Consider the following 19,018-nt stretch of genomic DNA (forward strand, 5'->3'; position numbering starts at 1 on the left):
GGGGCATGAGATGAAAATCACAGCCACCTCAGAGTACCTATCTAATTCTTTCTCATTCCTTGTGAACATCTCATTAACTTCAGGATATTCTAGAAACATCTACATCTGGCTTAGAGCAGTGAGTCCCTTGTGATGCCTTGAGAGGAGACCAGAGTCAGACTCTGCACTTTCAGACTCAAGACCCTGATGGATAAAGACACATAAGGAAACCCATGTCTATGACCTAGTGTCACCCCCACCAAGCCCAACCACGGCCGCCATCTTGTTACCATGCTCTTGCCAGCAAGTCGGCGTTGGTCAGCGTTCACGATCTGGGTCCTGAGGATGAGCACCTCCTCTTTTCGGACCTCCAGCTCCTCGTTGGCCAGCTTGAGCTGGTTCAGCAGGAGGCTGTAGCTGTCAGGGGAGCTGTGGGAGGAGTTGTTCTGTGTGGCTTGGTCAGCTACTGCTTTCCTCAGCTCATTCAGGTCATTCTTCAGCTTTTTGTTCTCTGACTCCAGCTCCTGCCTCTGGAAGACAGCCCAGTGACACTCCCCATTACTGTCTGGATCCAGGGCACTCTCCCCTGTGGGCCTCCTCCTTTCCTGCCTTAACCACTTGCCCCGTCTACTGAGGAAGTGAAGAGCCATTTCCCCATTTTAATAGCAAAATGCACGATGAAAGTTCTGACTGGCATCAGCAAGCAATGCTGGGACCTGGATTTGAACTCACAACCCCAAGTTCTCTGTGTAAGGAATGTCACAGTCTCTCTCTAGCATTCCCCAAAGTCGTTCAATATGCTAGTGTTTCCAAGCACATTTGGCTATGACACCCTTCTTTGTTGAAACATTGGACTTTGTTTTTTGCAGTACCAGGGACCAAACCCAGGGCCCCATAAATGCTAAGCAAGTGTTCTACACCTGAGATACACTCCCAGTCCCCCAGTTCATCATTTTAAACATGCTGTTAGCACAGGACTTTCTGAAGCCTTAGTATGCCCATATGCTTTTAGACTTTCCAAGAGGGGATACAGAATGCACGGTTGCCTTAACTTATTTGTCCGGAGCACTCCCCTGGTTTTTCAAGGAATATCATGTGGAGTAATATACTGGAGAACACACCAGCAAAATTGTATTGCCATTTTGATCACTTGGAAAACCAGTAACTCAATGCCAGTGCAGGGAAAACTCCTAGCATACAGTTAAAATCACTGTTGAGACAACTTGGAAATGTGTTTTACATCTTCTAGGTAGTATATTTAACTTTGTGTTTGAGGTTTAAATTTAAAGTCCTATGATCACAAATTGTGGTACAGCTCTGGCAGAGACAGGATTCAAAATTTCTGAGAAAACTAACAAATGTGATAAGTAGATGCTGCTGGTGTGTCTGTTACAGAGCCATAGGATGACAGAACCAGGACACCACCTCTATTTTCCACATGAGGAAGGCGAGTCCAGGGAAGAGAAGGATCACAGTGAGTTTAGACCCTGAGCTGGATGAGGGGCTGGGTCTCTCGTTCGCACCACTCCAACCAACACATGAAGATTTCAGGGGAGATGAGCCACACATGGTGTGATTCTGCAGACACAAGTGGGACCCTGGGGGTAAAGTGACCTATGCTTAATATTACTGATGAGTTTATCAGCCCCATGTGAATCTATTAAGTCCAGAGGTCAAAATCCACTCAATGCCCGAGTGGCATTCTCAGTGGCGGCCGAGGGCGATACTCAGGGCATCCTTCATTGCTTGGCAGAGGAACACCAGGCTTGGAGCAGGAGCCCTGGGTTCTTACCCTGGCTCCAGGCTACTCCGTCCAGCCCTGGGCCTTTGCCTCCTCAGGTGTGGCTTAAAGGAGTGACAGCAGATGGTGTCTGAAGTGTTCTCTAGCTCTGATCAGCCAGACGGGCTCAGTGACATTGGCTGTAGGCTAGGTGTCTGTGTGCAGTCATCCCATGTCCCTGCTCAGCAGGGAGATCCTGCTGTAGGACAAAGAAGGCCACGTGGGGGAAAGTGAGTCCGCTTTCCCACAAAGATGTCTACCCAGGGGACAGCTGTGAAGTGTCTCTTCACGCCTTCTCCATCCATCCCTGGATGCTCTCCACCTTCACTATTCCCCAGGTCCCTCCGAGCACCTCTGCCCTCTTTGCTGACTGCCATCCTCACACCATTCTTTCTGGTCAAACAGTGTCAAAAAAGTATGTGTTTATTGTGGTTGGAAACACATAACGCGAGATTTGCCATTGACTGTTGTTAGGTACGTGTTTCTGAAACATCAGCATGTTCACATCACTCCACAAACTTTACCTCCTCCATCTCCACATTTTTTTCCCCTTCCCAACTGAAAATGTCCCTATTAAAAACCAACTCCCAGGCTGGGTGCAGTGGTACATGCCTATAATCCCAGGTACTCAGGAAGCTGAGTCACAACTCCAAGTTCAAGGCCTATCTGGATAACATAGTTGAGATCCCATCTCAAGAAAACAAAAAAATTTTTCAGCAACCGCCGTTCGCCCCCTGCCCCTCCCCCTCCCCAGTCCCTGGCAGCCATCACTCTACTTTCTGGCTGAGTTTGACCCCTCTAGGTACCTCATTTGAGTATCATCACACAGTGTGTGTGTGAAGGACATACTTTTGATGCATTTAAATGCCATGCTGTCCCAGCTGGAGGACATGGAGTTCTGTTCCTTTATCCTTCCTTCCCACCACCAATTATTCTCTGCCTTTACATTTGGCACCATGCTTGGTGCTGTGGACACAGAACCCCACTTAGAACCTAATAATTACACTAAAACACAAATCATTATGTTGTTTGGAACATGCCATGACACAAGTGAACCAGGGGACAGAGAAGACACCACCTACTGAGTCTTAGGGGTAAAAACAGGTTCCTGGAGGACAGGCGATGCCTAACCTGACAAGTAAAGGACCAGGAGCAGTTAGAAGCGTGGGAAGACTTCCAGGTCCAGGTATAAAGGCTCAACAAAAGGGGAAGCAGGGCTTGCCCAGGAAATGCTGTCCTGAGGAGTGCGCGGGGCCAGGAGGGGGAGGGGGCCGGCAGGGGGAGGGCTGTGAAAAGCCAGGGAAGGAGCTGGATTTAGGAAGGGCAGCACCTCAGAGAGGCCTCTTCCATTGCTAGGGGGAGACTAGACATCTAGGCAGAGGCAAGAGCAAGGTTGCAAGGGTGGCAGCCGTGAGGACAGAGTGAGTGCATGTCCCCGAGTTAGGAAGTAGAATCTCAGGACTATCTGGATGTCGGAGGTGAGAGAGAAAAGAACCTGGATGTTTGGGCCACGTTCATGCCCTAAAGGGGTTTTGGAGTTCAGAAAGTCCACAGTGATCCCCATGGTGCAACAGCAGTCAGAATGATGGTTCAAGGATTCTAGATAAAAGGGTAAGCTAGAGATAGACAAGTGTGTTGATAATGACTGACATTTGGGAGGGTACATGGGATGGGGGTTAAAACCATCCAGGAAAACAATGCAGAGGACACCTGAGAGCAGGCCAGGGCTAGGGTGCTGCACACCCCACATTTCCAGGTTCCCCTTTCAGGGTTCCTCTGGCCTGCCCCTGGTCTCTCATCAAGTGGCTGGATTAGACACTGAACCAGGCAGATGAACCTTACTGTACAGAATTTAGGCACCTATTTTTTAAATTTTGTTTTGTTTTACTACATTCCTGGAGAGCACCCCATAGAGGTATTCACCGCAAAGTGAGCCTCAGTTCCCATGGGAAGAGTGCCAGCATTGAAGGCTGCATGATTTCAGTTAAGGGACAAATGTGTTTCTACATAGGATCAATGCCACCCCCACAACCCTGCAACTCCACAATGTTTTAAACCAGTAAAACTGATCCATGTCCTATAAAATAAGCTAAAGTTGTACAACCAGCTCCATGTCAGAGTAGTTGCTTTCTTAATATTCTGAAGAATTCTAGTGGAATAATCATGAATGATCCTGCTTCCTCAAAAAACAAAACAAAACAAAACACCACCAAAACCTAGTTTCATGATGGTACAACAGTAAAACATGGGAACGATGAACATGGTCAACAATTAGAGAATCAAAGAAAATTGTTATAAAATTTCAACCAACCATGAAAATCATGTTTACATAGATCATGAAAAAAATATCAAGTTACATATATCAGATATCTAAGTAATACATAGAATAAGCATTGGAAAGGAATATTCAAATAATTTTAGAGGCTGCTTTTAAGAGGCAGGGATAGTGTTTTTTGAAAAAATTCTTGTATTTTTTTCTATGATAAGCAGCCTTACTTTAATAAGTTTACAAATAAAATGGAAAGCTGCTGTAGAAAAAGCACATTAAGAAAGAAAACAACCCTACCCCTGTCAGGATTTTAATTAGACCTTTCTTGATTCATGCTCACCAATGGACGAGGCAAAGTTTGAGTGGTAGGTTGAGATGGAAAGGATCTAGGTGCCAACCTGGGCTCTTAGACACCTTATTTTTCTTCTGCAAGCCGAGTCAGCGCTCACCATCTCCTGATCTCAGTCTAGCTCTGGCCGATAGCAGGAAAACCCAGAACTGCAGGTATCCTTGAGCAGGTCTACTTTCTGCCCAGCACACTCCTAGGCCAGAGGCAGTCACAGGTCCTTTTGGCACCTGTCCCATCCCTCAGCTGATACCCAGCTCCAGGGGATAGTGAGCTTCAGCCCCACCTACTCTGACAACATCCATGGCTCACTCTCCTCTGCCTTGTTCACCCTAGACTGGTGGCTATTTAAGGGCACCTCATCTTCCAGCCCAGCCACACCCCCTCAGGCCTCCTTAGACAATGCTCTGCCCCATGTGACCATCCCCAAGGACCTTTGACCAGACCTTATCCCCAGTAGTTGGCATACCCAAACCTTGTGCATGGTACCTGAACAATGTGCCTCTGTCCTGAGCTGGGGTTATGTTATGTGTTATAGAAGGATCTGGGGAAATATCTAACATTCTGGTAGTGAGTACCTAGGTTTCAACAAAAATTACTTCTCTTTGAAGGGTCTTCCAAGTGTATCCTCATCTCATACATGTGCTTGTGGGCAGGTTTCTAAGACCCAACTGGAAAACAATCCCCCAAACCAAGTAAGGATGAACTAAATATAGTAAATACAGAGTAAAATTATTATTCCTTAAGAAAAATTCTCACATGCTACAAGATGGGTGAACCTTGACATTATTAAACTAAGGGAAATAAACTGGTCATAAAAAGATGAATGTTGTACGATTCCACTTACATGACATACCTAGAATAGTCCAATTCATAGAGATAGAAAGTAGAATGGTGGTAGTCAAGGGATGAGGAGAGAGGGGAAAGGGGAGTTACTTAATGGAGGTGGAATTTCGGTTTTTCAAGATGAAAAGAGTCATAGGGATGGATAGTGGTGAGATGCTTGTATAATATGTGAATATATTTAATATCACTGATCCAGATGCTCAAAAATAGTTGAGGTGGTAAATTTTACATTATGTGCACTTTACTATGGTAAATTTGGAAGGAAAAAAAGCCATGGAAATGATTTAGTGATGTTTTCTTGGGCAAAGTGGCTGCCAGCAGTTATCTGAATGGCAGACTGGATAAACTGCCCCATTACCAAGTCTTTGGGGATGGGCCAAGAGCATGGGGCTCTTCTCATGCCTCTTTCATACCATGGGCCCATTGGTCCTTGCCTGAGGCCTCCACCACTGCACCTTGCTGTCTCCTACCAGGCCAGCCTCTGACACACAGAGTCATCCTCTGCCTTACATCTGCTGGTACAAGTCTGCACTTTCAAAGCAATTTCATTCCAGTGGCCACACTTCAACTGAAACTGTATCAGATAGGCCAGGCACAGATTAGCGTACCTTGGGGTAAATATAAACTTTTCCTTCATTTAAAAAATGAAGACACTAAACTGCGAAAGGAAATTAGAACCTGGTTTTCTTGTCCCAGCTTGTCATTTGTCCTATGCCGGAGGACAGCCAACCTTACCTTCAGACTATTGTAGGCCAGATCTGCATCTTGGTCCAAATCTACATCATTCCTTGGTTGTTCCATCTGTATAGGCAAAGACACAGACAGGTAAGCATGGACCGCAGGGCACACAGTCCACAAAAATATTTCTGACCAAAGGCAAAACTTGCTTATCTTGCTTTTGCAAGAATACCTGGCACCTCTTCCCTTCACGAGTGCATTTCCCTCCCCACTTACAAAACACAGCTCCACACTCAAGCTACCACGAGGCACTCCATAAATTCCCCCCTCCTGCCTCTACTTCACGTGCATGGTACCCGGAGGCACTCATAATATTGAATTCATATGACACCATGTTATGAGTGTGCTCTCCCAGAGCCTGTGAATATGACCTTATTTGGACATAGGGTTTCTGCAGATACAATCAAGGTAAATGAAGTCATTAGGGGGAGCCCTGTTTCCATAGGACTGGTGCCCTCACAAGAAAAGACAAACATGGAGTAAAGGCAGCTATGGAAAGATGGAAGCAGGAATTGGAGTCACACAGCTGTAAGTCAAGGAGCACCAGGGGTTGCAGGCAATGCTGGAAGTCAAAACACAGCATGGGACAGATTTTCCCCTAGAGCCTTCAGAGCACAGACTTGAATTCTGACTTTTGGACTCTGGAACTATGAAAAACAAACTTCTGTTGTTGCAAGCTATTCAGTCAGTGGTATTTGGTTTCAGAAGCCTTTGGATGCTAATATACATGGTAAAACTTCAGTATCTATTAATGATGTTAATGAGCTATACATCAGTTATGGGGGTGTGCTCATGTGTATTCTGTTTCAACTAAATTCAAAGTGCCTTGCTTACAGCTACCTCCTCCATGACCCTCCAAAACAGGAAGCAGGACATCTGGCCCACAGGGATGCTCAGTATATGCAGTCTGCCTTCAGGATTCCAAAGCTTTTGGTTGTACACAGTAATGGCTGGAATAAAAAGACTCAGCTGAGCCCAGGAATCCTATAGTTATGTGGCAGTCATTGGACTTGATTTGTCCATGGAGAAAAGGTAGAAACAGCTTCATAAGTGCTTAACTGCTTGGGTTAAATTTCAGTAGTGAGTGTTATTCCTGAAGATGAGTCTACAGTTAAAAACTTCCAAATACTTATGGATTACCTACAGTGCTAACAACCCAACGTCCAGGTAAGGCCATCACTAGCTGTGGATGGATCGGATGTGCCCTGAACTTGGAGATGGGCACAGGGCCTGAGCACCTCCTACAGCCCCTGCCACCTATAGTCACTGCATTGCTTCTAGCACTACAACCTGGGGAAAACCCCACCTCTGTCTTGTTCGTCCTGATCACCTGTGGTACAAGGGATGTGACTGGCCAGGACTGACACTCCAACTGTTACCCCAGTGAGTAAGCCTGAATTTTATTCTATATAGTACACATTGGCCTCAAGACAACATGGTTTTCAATACATGAGATTTTCAGGAAATGGGGATCACCTCTTCAAACTCAAGGGGCTGCGTACTAAGATGGGCTGTTTCCCAGGGCTCAGTCTTCTGGAATTCCTCTAGTGGCCAAAGAGAAAAACTTTGCCAGGCCTACGGAAAGGAAGCTGAGTAGACGGGAGGTCAAAATAAACTGCCAGCTGGCTCACTGCCACAGAGGACCCACCTTTGCAGAAGCTCAGTGGCTCCCACACCAGGGGTACACACCAGACTTCCCTGCTATTTCTTGCTCAGGAATGACCTCTATGGCTGGGACCTGGGGCCATCTCTCTCCAGAAACAAACAAAAACACCCTGGTAGCTCAGGATTCCTCTGGGAACGAAGGGCAGACTCAGGACCCTGATCTCTACAAGCTCCATCTCAGGGGCTCTAGAGGGATTCCGTACTCTTCCCTGTCCCATGCCTGCCCTTCTTACTGAATGCTGGAAACAAGGACATTCTCCTTTAAAAACCATGCCAAGACACATGACAGCCTGGGTGTGAGCCTATCATTCCAATGCTTGCTCAGTGAGATGTTTCAAGGAAAGAGATACCCTTTTACTTGGTATCAATGACATACAAATTTGAGGCCAGAAACTTCTGTCAGGCATTGTGTGGTGTCGTCTGCGTAGCTTTTCATGTATAGATGGTCTCTGATTATGATAGCTGACTTATAATCTTTCAAGTTTACGATGGTATTAAAGCAATGTGTGTTCAGCAAAATGTGTATTTCAAATTTTGAATTTGGATCATCTCTCATGCAAGTGATCACCAGCTACTCTCTGGTGACACTGGGCTGGGCAGCATGCCACAGTTCCCGGTCAGCCCCACGATCATGAGGGGAAACAACCAAGGCTCTACAGTGGACCTTGTTGCCAAGTTCGGGTATTTGGCAGGTCAGCTGTAATTGACCCATTTTCAACTGATGATTTTATTGGGACGTAACTCGGTAACCTATGCCGAGTCCAGGGGCATCTGCACAGTATCTGATTTGCACCTACCTGTCAAGGTGGCTTCCCTTATGATCGAAGGAGTCATTTATAAACCTAATCCTTTCTCCATTCTGAATCTAAGCCCACCTGAGAGATCTAAATCCATCAGCGAGATTTACCTCTCCACTTACTGCTGAGTAAAACAAAACGCCCAAGAATTTGATAGCAATAGAGATTTGAGTGAACGCCACATCTGAATGGAAAGGGAAGACCATGCAGTCAGCTAATGGTACGACCCAGGTGAGAGGTGGATTTCTATATCTCAAAAAAATGGTGTGTATGTCCCCAAAGAGATAAAAAGTGGCCCTTACCTCCTGCTGCTGTTGCCACAGCACCAACCTGCTTGTTCTCACTCTGCCTTCCTGTGAGCGCCACCAAGATGATCACCTACTCTCCACCAATCTATTTCTGCTACTCCCAAACTAGATTTTGAAATCCTCCATGGCTGAGGACTGCTGACATTTTCATCTCCTCTTGAACACACACTTTGTGTACCCTCCATGAGCCTGGTGCTGGCACACTTCTGGGGATAGCACAGGCACCTAATAGGTCCTCCAGAGAATGATTACTTCTTGGCCACGAAATTTCAAACAACATCAAGACTAAAGAGGCTGATGATGATCAGGACTATGGCAAAGGTACAGCCACGGCCACTGAAGGGCGAGTGACTGTGCCTCTGGGCTGCCCTGACTAGGTGGCTGAGCTCAAGCCCATGCCAGATCCAGGTATGAAAAGGCAACTGGCTTTCTCTGACAAAATTTGACTTTTATATGTAATTTCACAGCATTTTTGTAAGTGGCACAAAAATGCCAGATCCCCCTGCAGCTTCCCAGTGGAAAGCCTTTGCCCTGGGGACCCTGGGGTAGTGCATCCTGCCCAGCTGGGTGGCATGGGCACTGGTAGAGGAGACTCAGTGTGACTCCAGCACAGAGGGAAGGTACCCTGAAACTCAGCCCCGACATGATCCCACAGGGTCACACCTGCCACCTGAGCTCTGGTAGGTGTGAGGTGGGTCGCACTAGTCCTGCCACACACCTGGACTTTCTTGCTGTCCTGCTCTCTCTTCTCCAGCTGCACCTGCAGCTTCTTCCTCTCCTGCTCGAGCTCCCGCACCCTCTTCTGCAGCTTCAGGAACACTGTCATGTCCATGGCTGCCTTCTCCACGCCAATTTCCTGTAAAGGAAGAAGGGAGCAGGGAAAAGAGGTTTTCATGGCCCAAGTGCCTTTGGGAGCACACAGTACCTATCAGCCACCTGTCTCCTTGCTCCTCCCAAACATTAATTGTGCCTGAAATACAAAGTCGACACCAACCAACCGGCATTGCTCATATCACAGTTGGTGCTCCAGGCTCATTTTCTGTCTAGATTAACGTCCGAGTCTCAGCCATTTACATTTCTCCTGTGTTGGCCACTTAAAATGACCAATCCCATATTTTAAGAACAAATAGATAGAGATACATTCATTTTCTTTGGAAGCTAAAAGAGTTCACTCCTGGAAAGTGAACCATAAAACTCAGGATATCATGCTTCCTGATGAAGAATCGATGTCTTTACTAATCATTGTAAATATGCTGTCGGCCACCACTGGATTGCATCTTGAAATGGAACCAACACGTCGTTTAGGTTGTGGATGATTGAGCCAGAGCATATAAATGCATGGGTGCAGATATGAAGAAATGCTAGGTGGGGTTGGTTGATACCAACGGTTACTATTATTAGTCCCAGTTGACTAAGTAGAAAATGAGACTTTTTTTAAACATCATTTTGGGTTACAGAACAGATGGCAGTAAATAGGGTAGCCCAGTTTGGGCCTTAGCTATCATGAATTCAGACATTTTAAGACTACTTTTGCATATTATTTTTATTAGAACTAGGGCTTTTTATAGCTTAGTAGAGACTTCAAGGAACTCTGCAAACACCAACCCTGCCTGTTTACCAAAAACATCACCTCTAGCATAAACAGTATTAGAGGCACTGCCTGCCCAGTAACATGTTTAATGGCCATGGTATCCTGACCATGCAAAGGTAGCATAATCATTTGTTCCTTAAATAGGGATGGTATGAATGGCTTAACGGGGTTTTAACTGTCTCTTACTTTCAGTAAAATTAATCTTTCTGAGAAGAGGCAGGAATAAACAAAGAAGACGAGAAGACCCTATGGAGCTTAAAATTTCATAGCCAAAGCATCCCCAGTAATACCCAAGGATTGCATCTTGAAATGGAGCCCTGCCATGGAACTCAAAAAGATCTTAAAGCATCAATTTCCTAGATTTTTTTCCCCTGTCAGATTCATGCCTAGATTTGCCCTCCAGGGTTCTGTTATGTGTAGGTTTGTGTGTACAGACATGTGACTGGGTAATGTGTATGAATACAGACTGTTTTTAAGTACACATATGTGAATGCATGACAATATGATCTGGTTCCACCCTCATTTAATAAGCGCTCCATGCTTAGCTGTCACTGGATAGGTCTTGCTTCCTTGGAGAATGCAGACCTGGGGATGGCAGTGCTTCTGTGTGGAAACAGGCAAACACAAACTGGGCAGTGCACCAGCAGCTCAGTCCAAATGGAGCTCCCAGTGACCTAGACCGAGACCCCCCCAAGAGCAAAGCCAATGGCCTTAAGCCAGCATTTATTAAAGGCTCACCAAGTGCACATAGCAAGCTCCGCAGAACTGTACAACAGCCAGAAAACTTTCTGCTGAGGATCTCTTCCCTCCCTCCACCCTCTATTCCATTGTTTTCTGTCTTTATCAACTTTCACTTTTCTTCATAACACTTAGTGGTACCTGAAATTATATCGCACATTTTTTCTTTTCACTATTTACTGTCTAACTCTCCACTAGATAAGCTCCATGAGGGCAGAGGCCTTCTCTGGCTTGTTACTATTTTTTTTTTATATCCACATGACACAGACATGCTGGAAACACACTTAGTTGTAACAGTCTCTTTCCCAAGTCTACCTCCACCTGCTTTATATTATCTTCCTACTAGGAGAATCAATATGCCTATACATCTTTGATAGAATGAAACACACAACACATATTGTATGGTATTTGACTTCAAGATGGCAAGAGCTATTATCAGCACAAAGAGACACCCCTGCACATTTCTGTTTCACACACTATTCTTGAGTTACCCAGCTTCCAAGTTGGAGGGGAGAATTCTGTGTTGTACTTATTCATATTACCATATGCACTGTTACTAAATGGGAGGGGTAATAAACTGTACCTGTTTTAATCACTTTGCCTTCTTAAGTGAGTCATTTTAGCCCTCTGCCCCAGTTTTGTTAGGGGAACCAGGGATCTACCTTCCTCCCTCCCTTCTGTATAGTGAATTAGGGAAGTTTAGGCTGCTCAGCACGGAAAATGTTAGCCCCGAGCTGAGTGTGATCTGTAAGTCCACTGCAGTCCCAGTCAGTGATCCTGCTTCTCCAGGACTAGCCCCAGTGCACTCTGGTCACCACCAACAGCTGGTCTGTTAGGCAGCACCACAGGTAATAAACACTCACTCTGGGGTGGGGGAGCCACCAAGAACCCTCTCACCTACCTCCACCTGCTGGAGGGCATCCTCAGTGTCTCCGATCTCAGATGTGGATATGGAGGGGTAATTGGAGTCAGATTCCAAGCTACTTTGGTTTGATGGGTTCCGCCTATGACCTGGGGTTTGCTGTTCAGAAAGAGAGATGTGACATGTCATAATGAACTCATTTATTAGTAAGAACTAACTTAAGAAGCAGCACGCCTTGGATTTGCTCCTGCTTCATTTGTCAGCACGAATAGGTATCACAGTTTCTCAAAACGATGGCTAAATAGAGCTATTCCCACAAAAGACCTCACCTGTAGTTCTTAGTCATCCACCTGGCTAGCCATCAACGTGACAGAAGACAGCATGGCTCTGCAGGAAGGATTGTGTTCCTTGGTCTCTCAATGGCAGGCAAACCCACAATGCCAAGGCCTATTTCTCTGACCAATCCTTGGGGAACGACTCGTCATTCCCAGTCTTGTCCTCAAAATATGTAAAGGGTCCCACACCCAGGCTGTCTCTTAAAAAGAACACTCAGGAAGCTGAGGCAGGAGGATCACAGATTCAAGGTCAGCCTGGTCAACTTAGCAAGAACTTGTCTCGAAATAAATAAAAAGGGCTGGGGGAAGGCTACCCCAAACAATCCCTCCCTTCAACTGGCGCACCAGTCTTGTTTATGGTGGAGCATATCAGAATAGAAGCAATCAAAAATAGATTTATCATTTATACAGCTCATTTAAAAATATATTTGGGTTTATTTTTGGCATCTGCTTTGGATTTCATAGTGAAAAGTGAGCTTAGAGGAAGACTGCAGATTTCTATATAAGTTCCTATTCAGCTTCTCTTCCTGGCTTCTACACAATTAACTCTCTTGGTCTTGAGATGCATGTCTTGAGGGAATGTTTATATGGGGTAAAGAATGATGAATCCTGAAATATGAAAATGCTTCACATACCCTGTTTTTCATGAGATAGGAGGCATGAGCAGGCCCATGGGCTTCTCTGCTACACATACTATTACACACTTCAGTGTAGCCGAGTTAAAGCCCCCACACCATTACTGTGTCAACATAGGAGTCTTCCTAGAACAAGAAACAGGAGCCATCACACAATACTTGATGGGGATTTTTTTTTTTTTTTTTTTTGTACTGGGGATTGAACCCACCACTGAGCTACATTCCCAGGACCCCATCACCTGCACTTTAAAATTTTGGGACAGGGTCTCACTGAGATGCTGAGATTGACCTTGAACTTGTGATCCTCTTGCCTTAGCCTTCCGAGTCACTGGCAGTATAGTCATGTGCCATAGCACCTAGCTCAGCTCCTGAGATCTTTACAAAACCTTGACCCTGGAAAAAGAGCATCCTCAGGAAGGAACCTCCCAGCTCAGCTCCTCCCATGGATGCAAGTACAGACACCAGGGGCCTGCTGTGTGCGTACATGTGTACTGAGCATCACGGTGGGTCAGGTGCACCAGGGCAAGGGCCATAAGGCCAAGTTGGAAAGGGGAGACAGAGGGGCCAGCATTGCAGAACTGCCCTCCTTGCCTTTAGAATGGTCACCTCATCCCGCAGGTTGTCGTATCTCTGCTCCAACCGGGAATATTCCTTCACCAGGTTCTGGTACCGGGAACGCTCCTCCTCCAGCTCTTTCTTCATCAGAAGGTTCTCCTTCACGGAGTTTTGTGCAAATTCATCTGGAATGAAGGCACACTGAGCTGCAGTGCTGCCATCTGAGTGGACCCCCCTTACACGCATTGTCGCCTGCTTTCTATTGTCAAGAGGCAGCCGAGCGCGAGCTCATCACCTGATGGCCTGCGCAACTCCTCACCTACTGCAAAGCAGGGGAAGCTCATCACTCTGGCCTAAGTCTTCAGAAAAGGGAGAAGAAACAACTCTGCCCTGGAGGTGGGGCGGGAGGAGCCTGGATAATCCACCTGCCTCTCAGTGACAACTGCCAGCAACTGAGGGCAGCATTCCTGGCAGAACTGAAGCTGCTTCCCAGCTCCTTCCCTATTCCTGATTTTTTAGGTTCTGGAGTGCAGGAGGTTGGAGGAGATTAAGCCAAAAGTGAGGCTGGGGAAGGAGGAAAGTCAAAGAAGCAACACAGATGGGCTTTTGTCCTGGCCAAGCTTGATACAGCAAGGGAAGCTTTTTAAGGGGAAATTGACAAACCATGTTACAATATTTTATGCCGGATGGCACTGTGAGGTCATGTGGTTCGGCTGCCTGGTGATATGGATGAGGAATCTGAGGATGGGGGCCGGGGACTAGGTCACACAGATCTGGGGACAGAACTGGAGTCTATAGGCTCCCTTTGCCCCTCCATAGCCAAGTGGATGGCAGTCCAGGAGCTGGTGGGTGTTTGAGGTTGACCTGGGGTCTAATCCAAGACCTCTGCTTGAGCAGCCATTAACAGATGACTCACTAGATAACAGAAACAGGTACTGTGGATGCTGAAGGTAGATGTTAACAGCACAAGGGCGCTCACTGCAAGCTCCAGCCTTAGCCCTTCACCTGTGCATCTTCCTCCTGTGAGCTCTGTCCTCTGACCAGTTTGCATAGAAATAAATCCAGAAGCTGCCCAAGGCCACACAGCAGAGGCTGCTTGGCATCGCTCTCTTCAAACCGAATGTCACAGCATGAACTTAGAGATCACCCCACCCCCATTCAAGCCCTTCCTCCACTGCAGTGTCTAGGAGTCTTTGGGGGGAAACCAGAGAGGAAGAGATTAAAATCCAAACAAAACTCAAGGGCTTTGGGCCTTACCTTTAGATTGGCACAGAATTTGGTTATTCAGCTGTTCTTTCTCATCTTTCAGGAGAGCATTTTCTTGCTCCAGGTCTGCAACTCTCTGAAAGAACAGGAAAAAATGATCCCTCGTGTATTTATAATAGCATCAAAAATAGTTAGGAAAAAGCTCAAGTGTTATGAAACTGTAAATTACTGTTGAAAAAAATTATAGATCTAAATAAACTGAAAAACCTGGGGGTAATGGATTAAAGGACAATATTGTTAAGATAGTAACACTCCTCGAATTTATTTACAAATGCAACATAAGGATCAAGATCCCAGCTGGCTTCTTTGCAGAAATTAACAAGCCGACCCTAAAATTCATATGGAAAATCTACAGAATAGGCAAAATACCTTGAAAAAGAAAGACAAAGCTATAGGAATTCCACTTCTAAATTTTAAAACTTACTATAATATATGGTACTCAGGAGTGTGGTGCTGGCATAAGGAAAGACATGCAGATCAATGACATACAACTGTCACAGTGACGTTGACAGTCAATTGATTTTTGACAAGAGTGCCAAAACAATTCTATTAGGGAATGAATAGTCTGTTCATTAAATGGTACAAGGGAAAATGGATATCTATACTTGCAAATGAATGATGTTAGACCACTATCTCACCACATATAGAAATTGACTCAAAGACAAACGAGATAAAACTGTAAAACTCTTAAAACATAGGGAGCAAGTCATTGTGACCTTGGATCAGGCAAGGTTTTCTTAGATACAACACCAAAACCATCAAAAGAAAAAGAGTAAATTGGAGTGTCAAAATTTATGTGCACCCAAAACATCAAGACAGTGAAAAGATGGGAGAAAACATTTGCAAATCCTATATCCGATATAGGACTCGTGCCATGAACATATAAAGAACACTTGGAGCTTAACAATAAAAAGAGAAACCGGTATAAAAATTGGGCAAAGGACTGGAACACACATTTCTACATATTTGATCTTAGCTAGAAGGCTGAGAAATGGTGACACTTCTCCAAAGACTTACAAATGGCCAACAGCAACTGAAAAGATCTCATTGTCATTAGGGAAATGCAAACCAAACCCACAATGTGATGCTACTTCATACGCTAGGATGGCTATACTATGACTTGCTCCCTATGTTTTAAGAGTTTTACAGTTTTATCTTATTTGTCTTTGAGTCAATTTCTATACAGTAATAAGAATTGGTAAGGATGTGAAGCAATCAGAACCCTTGTACTTCTGGAGGGAATTTAAACGTATAGCAGTTTTGGAAAAATAGTCTGGCACTTCCCCAAGGTTAAACAGTTGTCACATGACCCAGAAATTCCACTCCTAAGTATAACTCCAAAAGAACGAAAAACTTACCCCACGTGAAAACTTGCAAAGATTTTTAGAGCAACATTCATAAGAGTGTAAATAACCCCAAAGTTCACCAACTAATGAACAAAACATGGTCGATCCATACAATGAAATTATTTAGTAATAAAAAAGAATGAAGTATTGCATCTATACTAAGTAAAAGATGCCAGTCACAAAAAGACCACATATTGCATGATTCTGCTTATATGAAATGTCCAGAAGAGGCAAATCTACAGAGACAAGTAGGTTAGGGATTGACTAGGATGGGGGTGGGGGGTCTAGGGGAAATGGAATGTGCTTGCTAATGCCCCTTTGTGGTGATGAAAATGTTCTAAAATTACTATAGAAATGATTGTGAAAAATCATTATAGTGATGGTTATAAAACTGTGAATTTATTTAAAACCAATGAATTATACACCTGAAATAAGGCAGTCAAAAGAATCATTTCACAAACCAACCAACCTATTAAGCACAGTATACTCTGCTGAGGGACACATCCAGGACCCTTCTCTCTCTCTCTCTCTGGTATAGATCATTTCCAGCTACTTTCCAGAGGACTCTTCCTCATCTGTGTAGAAAGTGTGTCAAAAATAACATCCTCAGGACAATAATGCTTAATTACTAGCACATGCCCAGTGGGAGAGCTGGTGACCTCCTGGGACAGCAACCTTGGCGATGACTGACAGCAGAGTGGAGTGGAGATGACCATCCCGACCTCTGAGGACCTACCCACTCCCACCAGGGAAACACCTCCCAGCTCTTCCCTTCCACTCTAGGCTTTAATAAATAAATAAATAAATAAACTCGAGGAACCAAGAGGTGAGTGACAAGAAAAGCTACTACACCCTCCAGCCCTGCCCAGATGTTAACAAGTCTGGAGCCCAGGGGCCAGGTCACTGGCTCTCTGCCACAGGGGCTCAAAAGACAGCCTCCTCAGAGAAGCTGTCGGGTCTGCAGGTGGCCTTGTATTAGGTTTGTTCTGTAAAGCCCCGTATTGACAGGTATTGACAGGGACAATATCGACAGGACACAGTATTGACAGGGGTTTGCAAAAAGAACTCCAAGCACTTTGTCAACACTATCAAATGTCTTCAAATTTCCTAAGAGTTTTTACTCTCATTCAAAACATGGCTCAAAACTACCTACCAAGCCTTTCAAGTCCCTATTTGTTTATAGGACTAGCTAAAAGGATGCTGGTTCCCTCAACTCAGTCTCAGAAACATACTTCTGGAGGTTCTGCCCCAAGCCACAGGCATGATACTGACAGGTGTCAGAGCACATCAAAAGCCATCCAGGTCATCCTGACACTATCCGAGGTTACGAGCTACTGCTCACATCCAGCAGCCCTGCTCTCCTCATCAGTCAGCTATAAACAGGGATGCTCCTTCAAGTAGTCATGCAAAGGGGATATTTCCTCTCTACAGGAGATCAAATGAAAAAGGACATGTGCACATAGTTACAGCTGTGTTACTCTTCTTTGACAATTTATTGTCTGATAATTAATGTGACTGATGTTTTGCACTTTAGTCTCTCGCCTGACTTTGTAGTGGGGGCAGGTACAGAAGTGGCCGAGATTGAGAATGCACAAGTAGAGGAGTTGTGCCACTCAGCTCACCAGCCTACTTCTGGTCTAAGGATGACACAGGTCATGCCACTCAGCCTTGGGCATTTTTCTGACCTGCCTTCCTGTGTCAAGAGCCTCGCTGGAGGCTGGGGATGCCAGGTGAGTAAAATTTGTAATCATGGCCCTCAGTGCCCAGCAGGGGGAGGGACAGACCACAAATGTAGTGTAACTGATAAGGGATATAACCATCTCTATAAAGCAAGGTTTTTAAGCCTCACACTGTTAATTCTCTGTTGGGGGAGGGGGCTGCCCCGTGCATTACTGGATATTTGGCAGCAAACCTGGCTCCTACTCACTAGATACCAGAATACCACCACCCACCTGTGACAACCAGACTGTCTACAGACATTGCTCTGTGTCCCCTGACAGCAAAACTTCTCCTGTGTGAAAGCCATTCCTGTAATGCAATTCCAGGGAAAGGGAGAGGACAAGGACACATCCTGAAGCCTTCACAGGAGCTCTTTGTCAGGCTCATAAGAGGGGTGTCCAAGAACAAAGGCTTGGGGGAGTAAGCGTAGGACTCCCAGTTGCAGAGGCTGGGTTGGAGCAGGGGGAGTGGGAAAATTCATGGCTGGGTGGACTGAAGGACCATGAATCAGAATGTCTTCAAGGCGAAGGGGGAAAAGCCATCTCACAAACTTCTACTCTTAACCCCACCTGAGCAGGCCCAGCATCTCCATCCCTTCTTCCTGCCTGGGCTTTCCCCCGTTCCTCCGGCAGGTTTCAGAGAGAACCCATACTTTACAGGTTAATTTTTCTCTCATTAGTTATTCCATGTATCCTCTTCTGGGAAGTCTCTTCCCATCTCTTGAGGATGTGGGGAGCTGCCATGCCCACTGGCCTACTCTCATGGAATCCATGTATCCCTCCGGAGCTCCCACCAGACTGCACTGATTCCTGGACCAGAGACCTCAGCATGGACCAAGCAAGGGACCATACCACCAGGTTGTAGATCCTCAGAACCCACCCCACTGCCAGCACTGAACGCTTGCTGAATGAACACCAGAGCCTTGCAGACAGAATTAAGAGCCTGTGTTTTCCTCAGTCAACAATAAGGTCTCCCTTTTTCTTTTCTAAAACAAATGTGTTTATAATTGGCTAAAACATTTACAATAGGTTGTTTCATCAAATAACTCAATTTAGGAAACATACGAAGGAAACAATGCTCTTCAAATCCACCTAATTTTCTATCCATCAGGCTGTTCACCACTCAATGACTTTATGAGCACCTTTAAATTAGCTTGACACACAATTAAAACAGCCTTCACTTTCCTAAATAAGTAAAATTGAACTGAAAACCCTGTGGAATAAACCTCGTAATATGTGCCTCT

At 45.4% G+C, this 19,018-nt stretch overlaps 1 protein-coding gene across 3 annotated transcripts in view; it reads right to left on the reverse strand.

The window, feature by feature from the left end:
• The window catches only part of Myo5b (myosin VB), a 312,210-nt gene that overhangs the window by 34,476 nt on the left and 258,716 nt on the right, over nt 1-19,018 (reverse strand). For 2 of the 3 annotated variants that reach the window (XM_046428405.1, XM_046428403.1), the window contains exons 23-28: nt 14,702-14,786; nt 13,481-13,629; nt 11,959-12,078; nt 9,447-9,584; nt 5,956-6,021; nt 270-509 (exon numbers count right to left, since the gene is read on the reverse strand). In XM_046428405.1, coding sequence (XP_046284361.1) covers nt 270-509; nt 5,956-6,021; nt 9,447-9,584; nt 11,959-12,078; nt 13,481-13,629; nt 14,702-14,786 — 798 coding nt within the window. The remainder of the gene's footprint in view (nt 1-269; nt 510-5,955; nt 6,022-9,446; nt 9,585-11,958; nt 12,079-13,480; nt 13,630-14,701; nt 14,787-19,018) is intronic. The other variant, XM_046428404.1, reaches the window with a different exon arrangement.

Source organism: Marmota monax, unplaced genomic scaffold, assembly GCF_021218885.2.
Source record: "Marmota monax isolate L192 unplaced genomic scaffold, Marmota_monax_Labrador192_F-V1.1 WCK01_AAM20220418_F8-fsc00031, whole genome shotgun sequence".
Lineage (NCBI taxonomy): Eukaryota > Metazoa > Chordata > Mammalia > Rodentia > Sciuridae > Marmota > Marmota monax.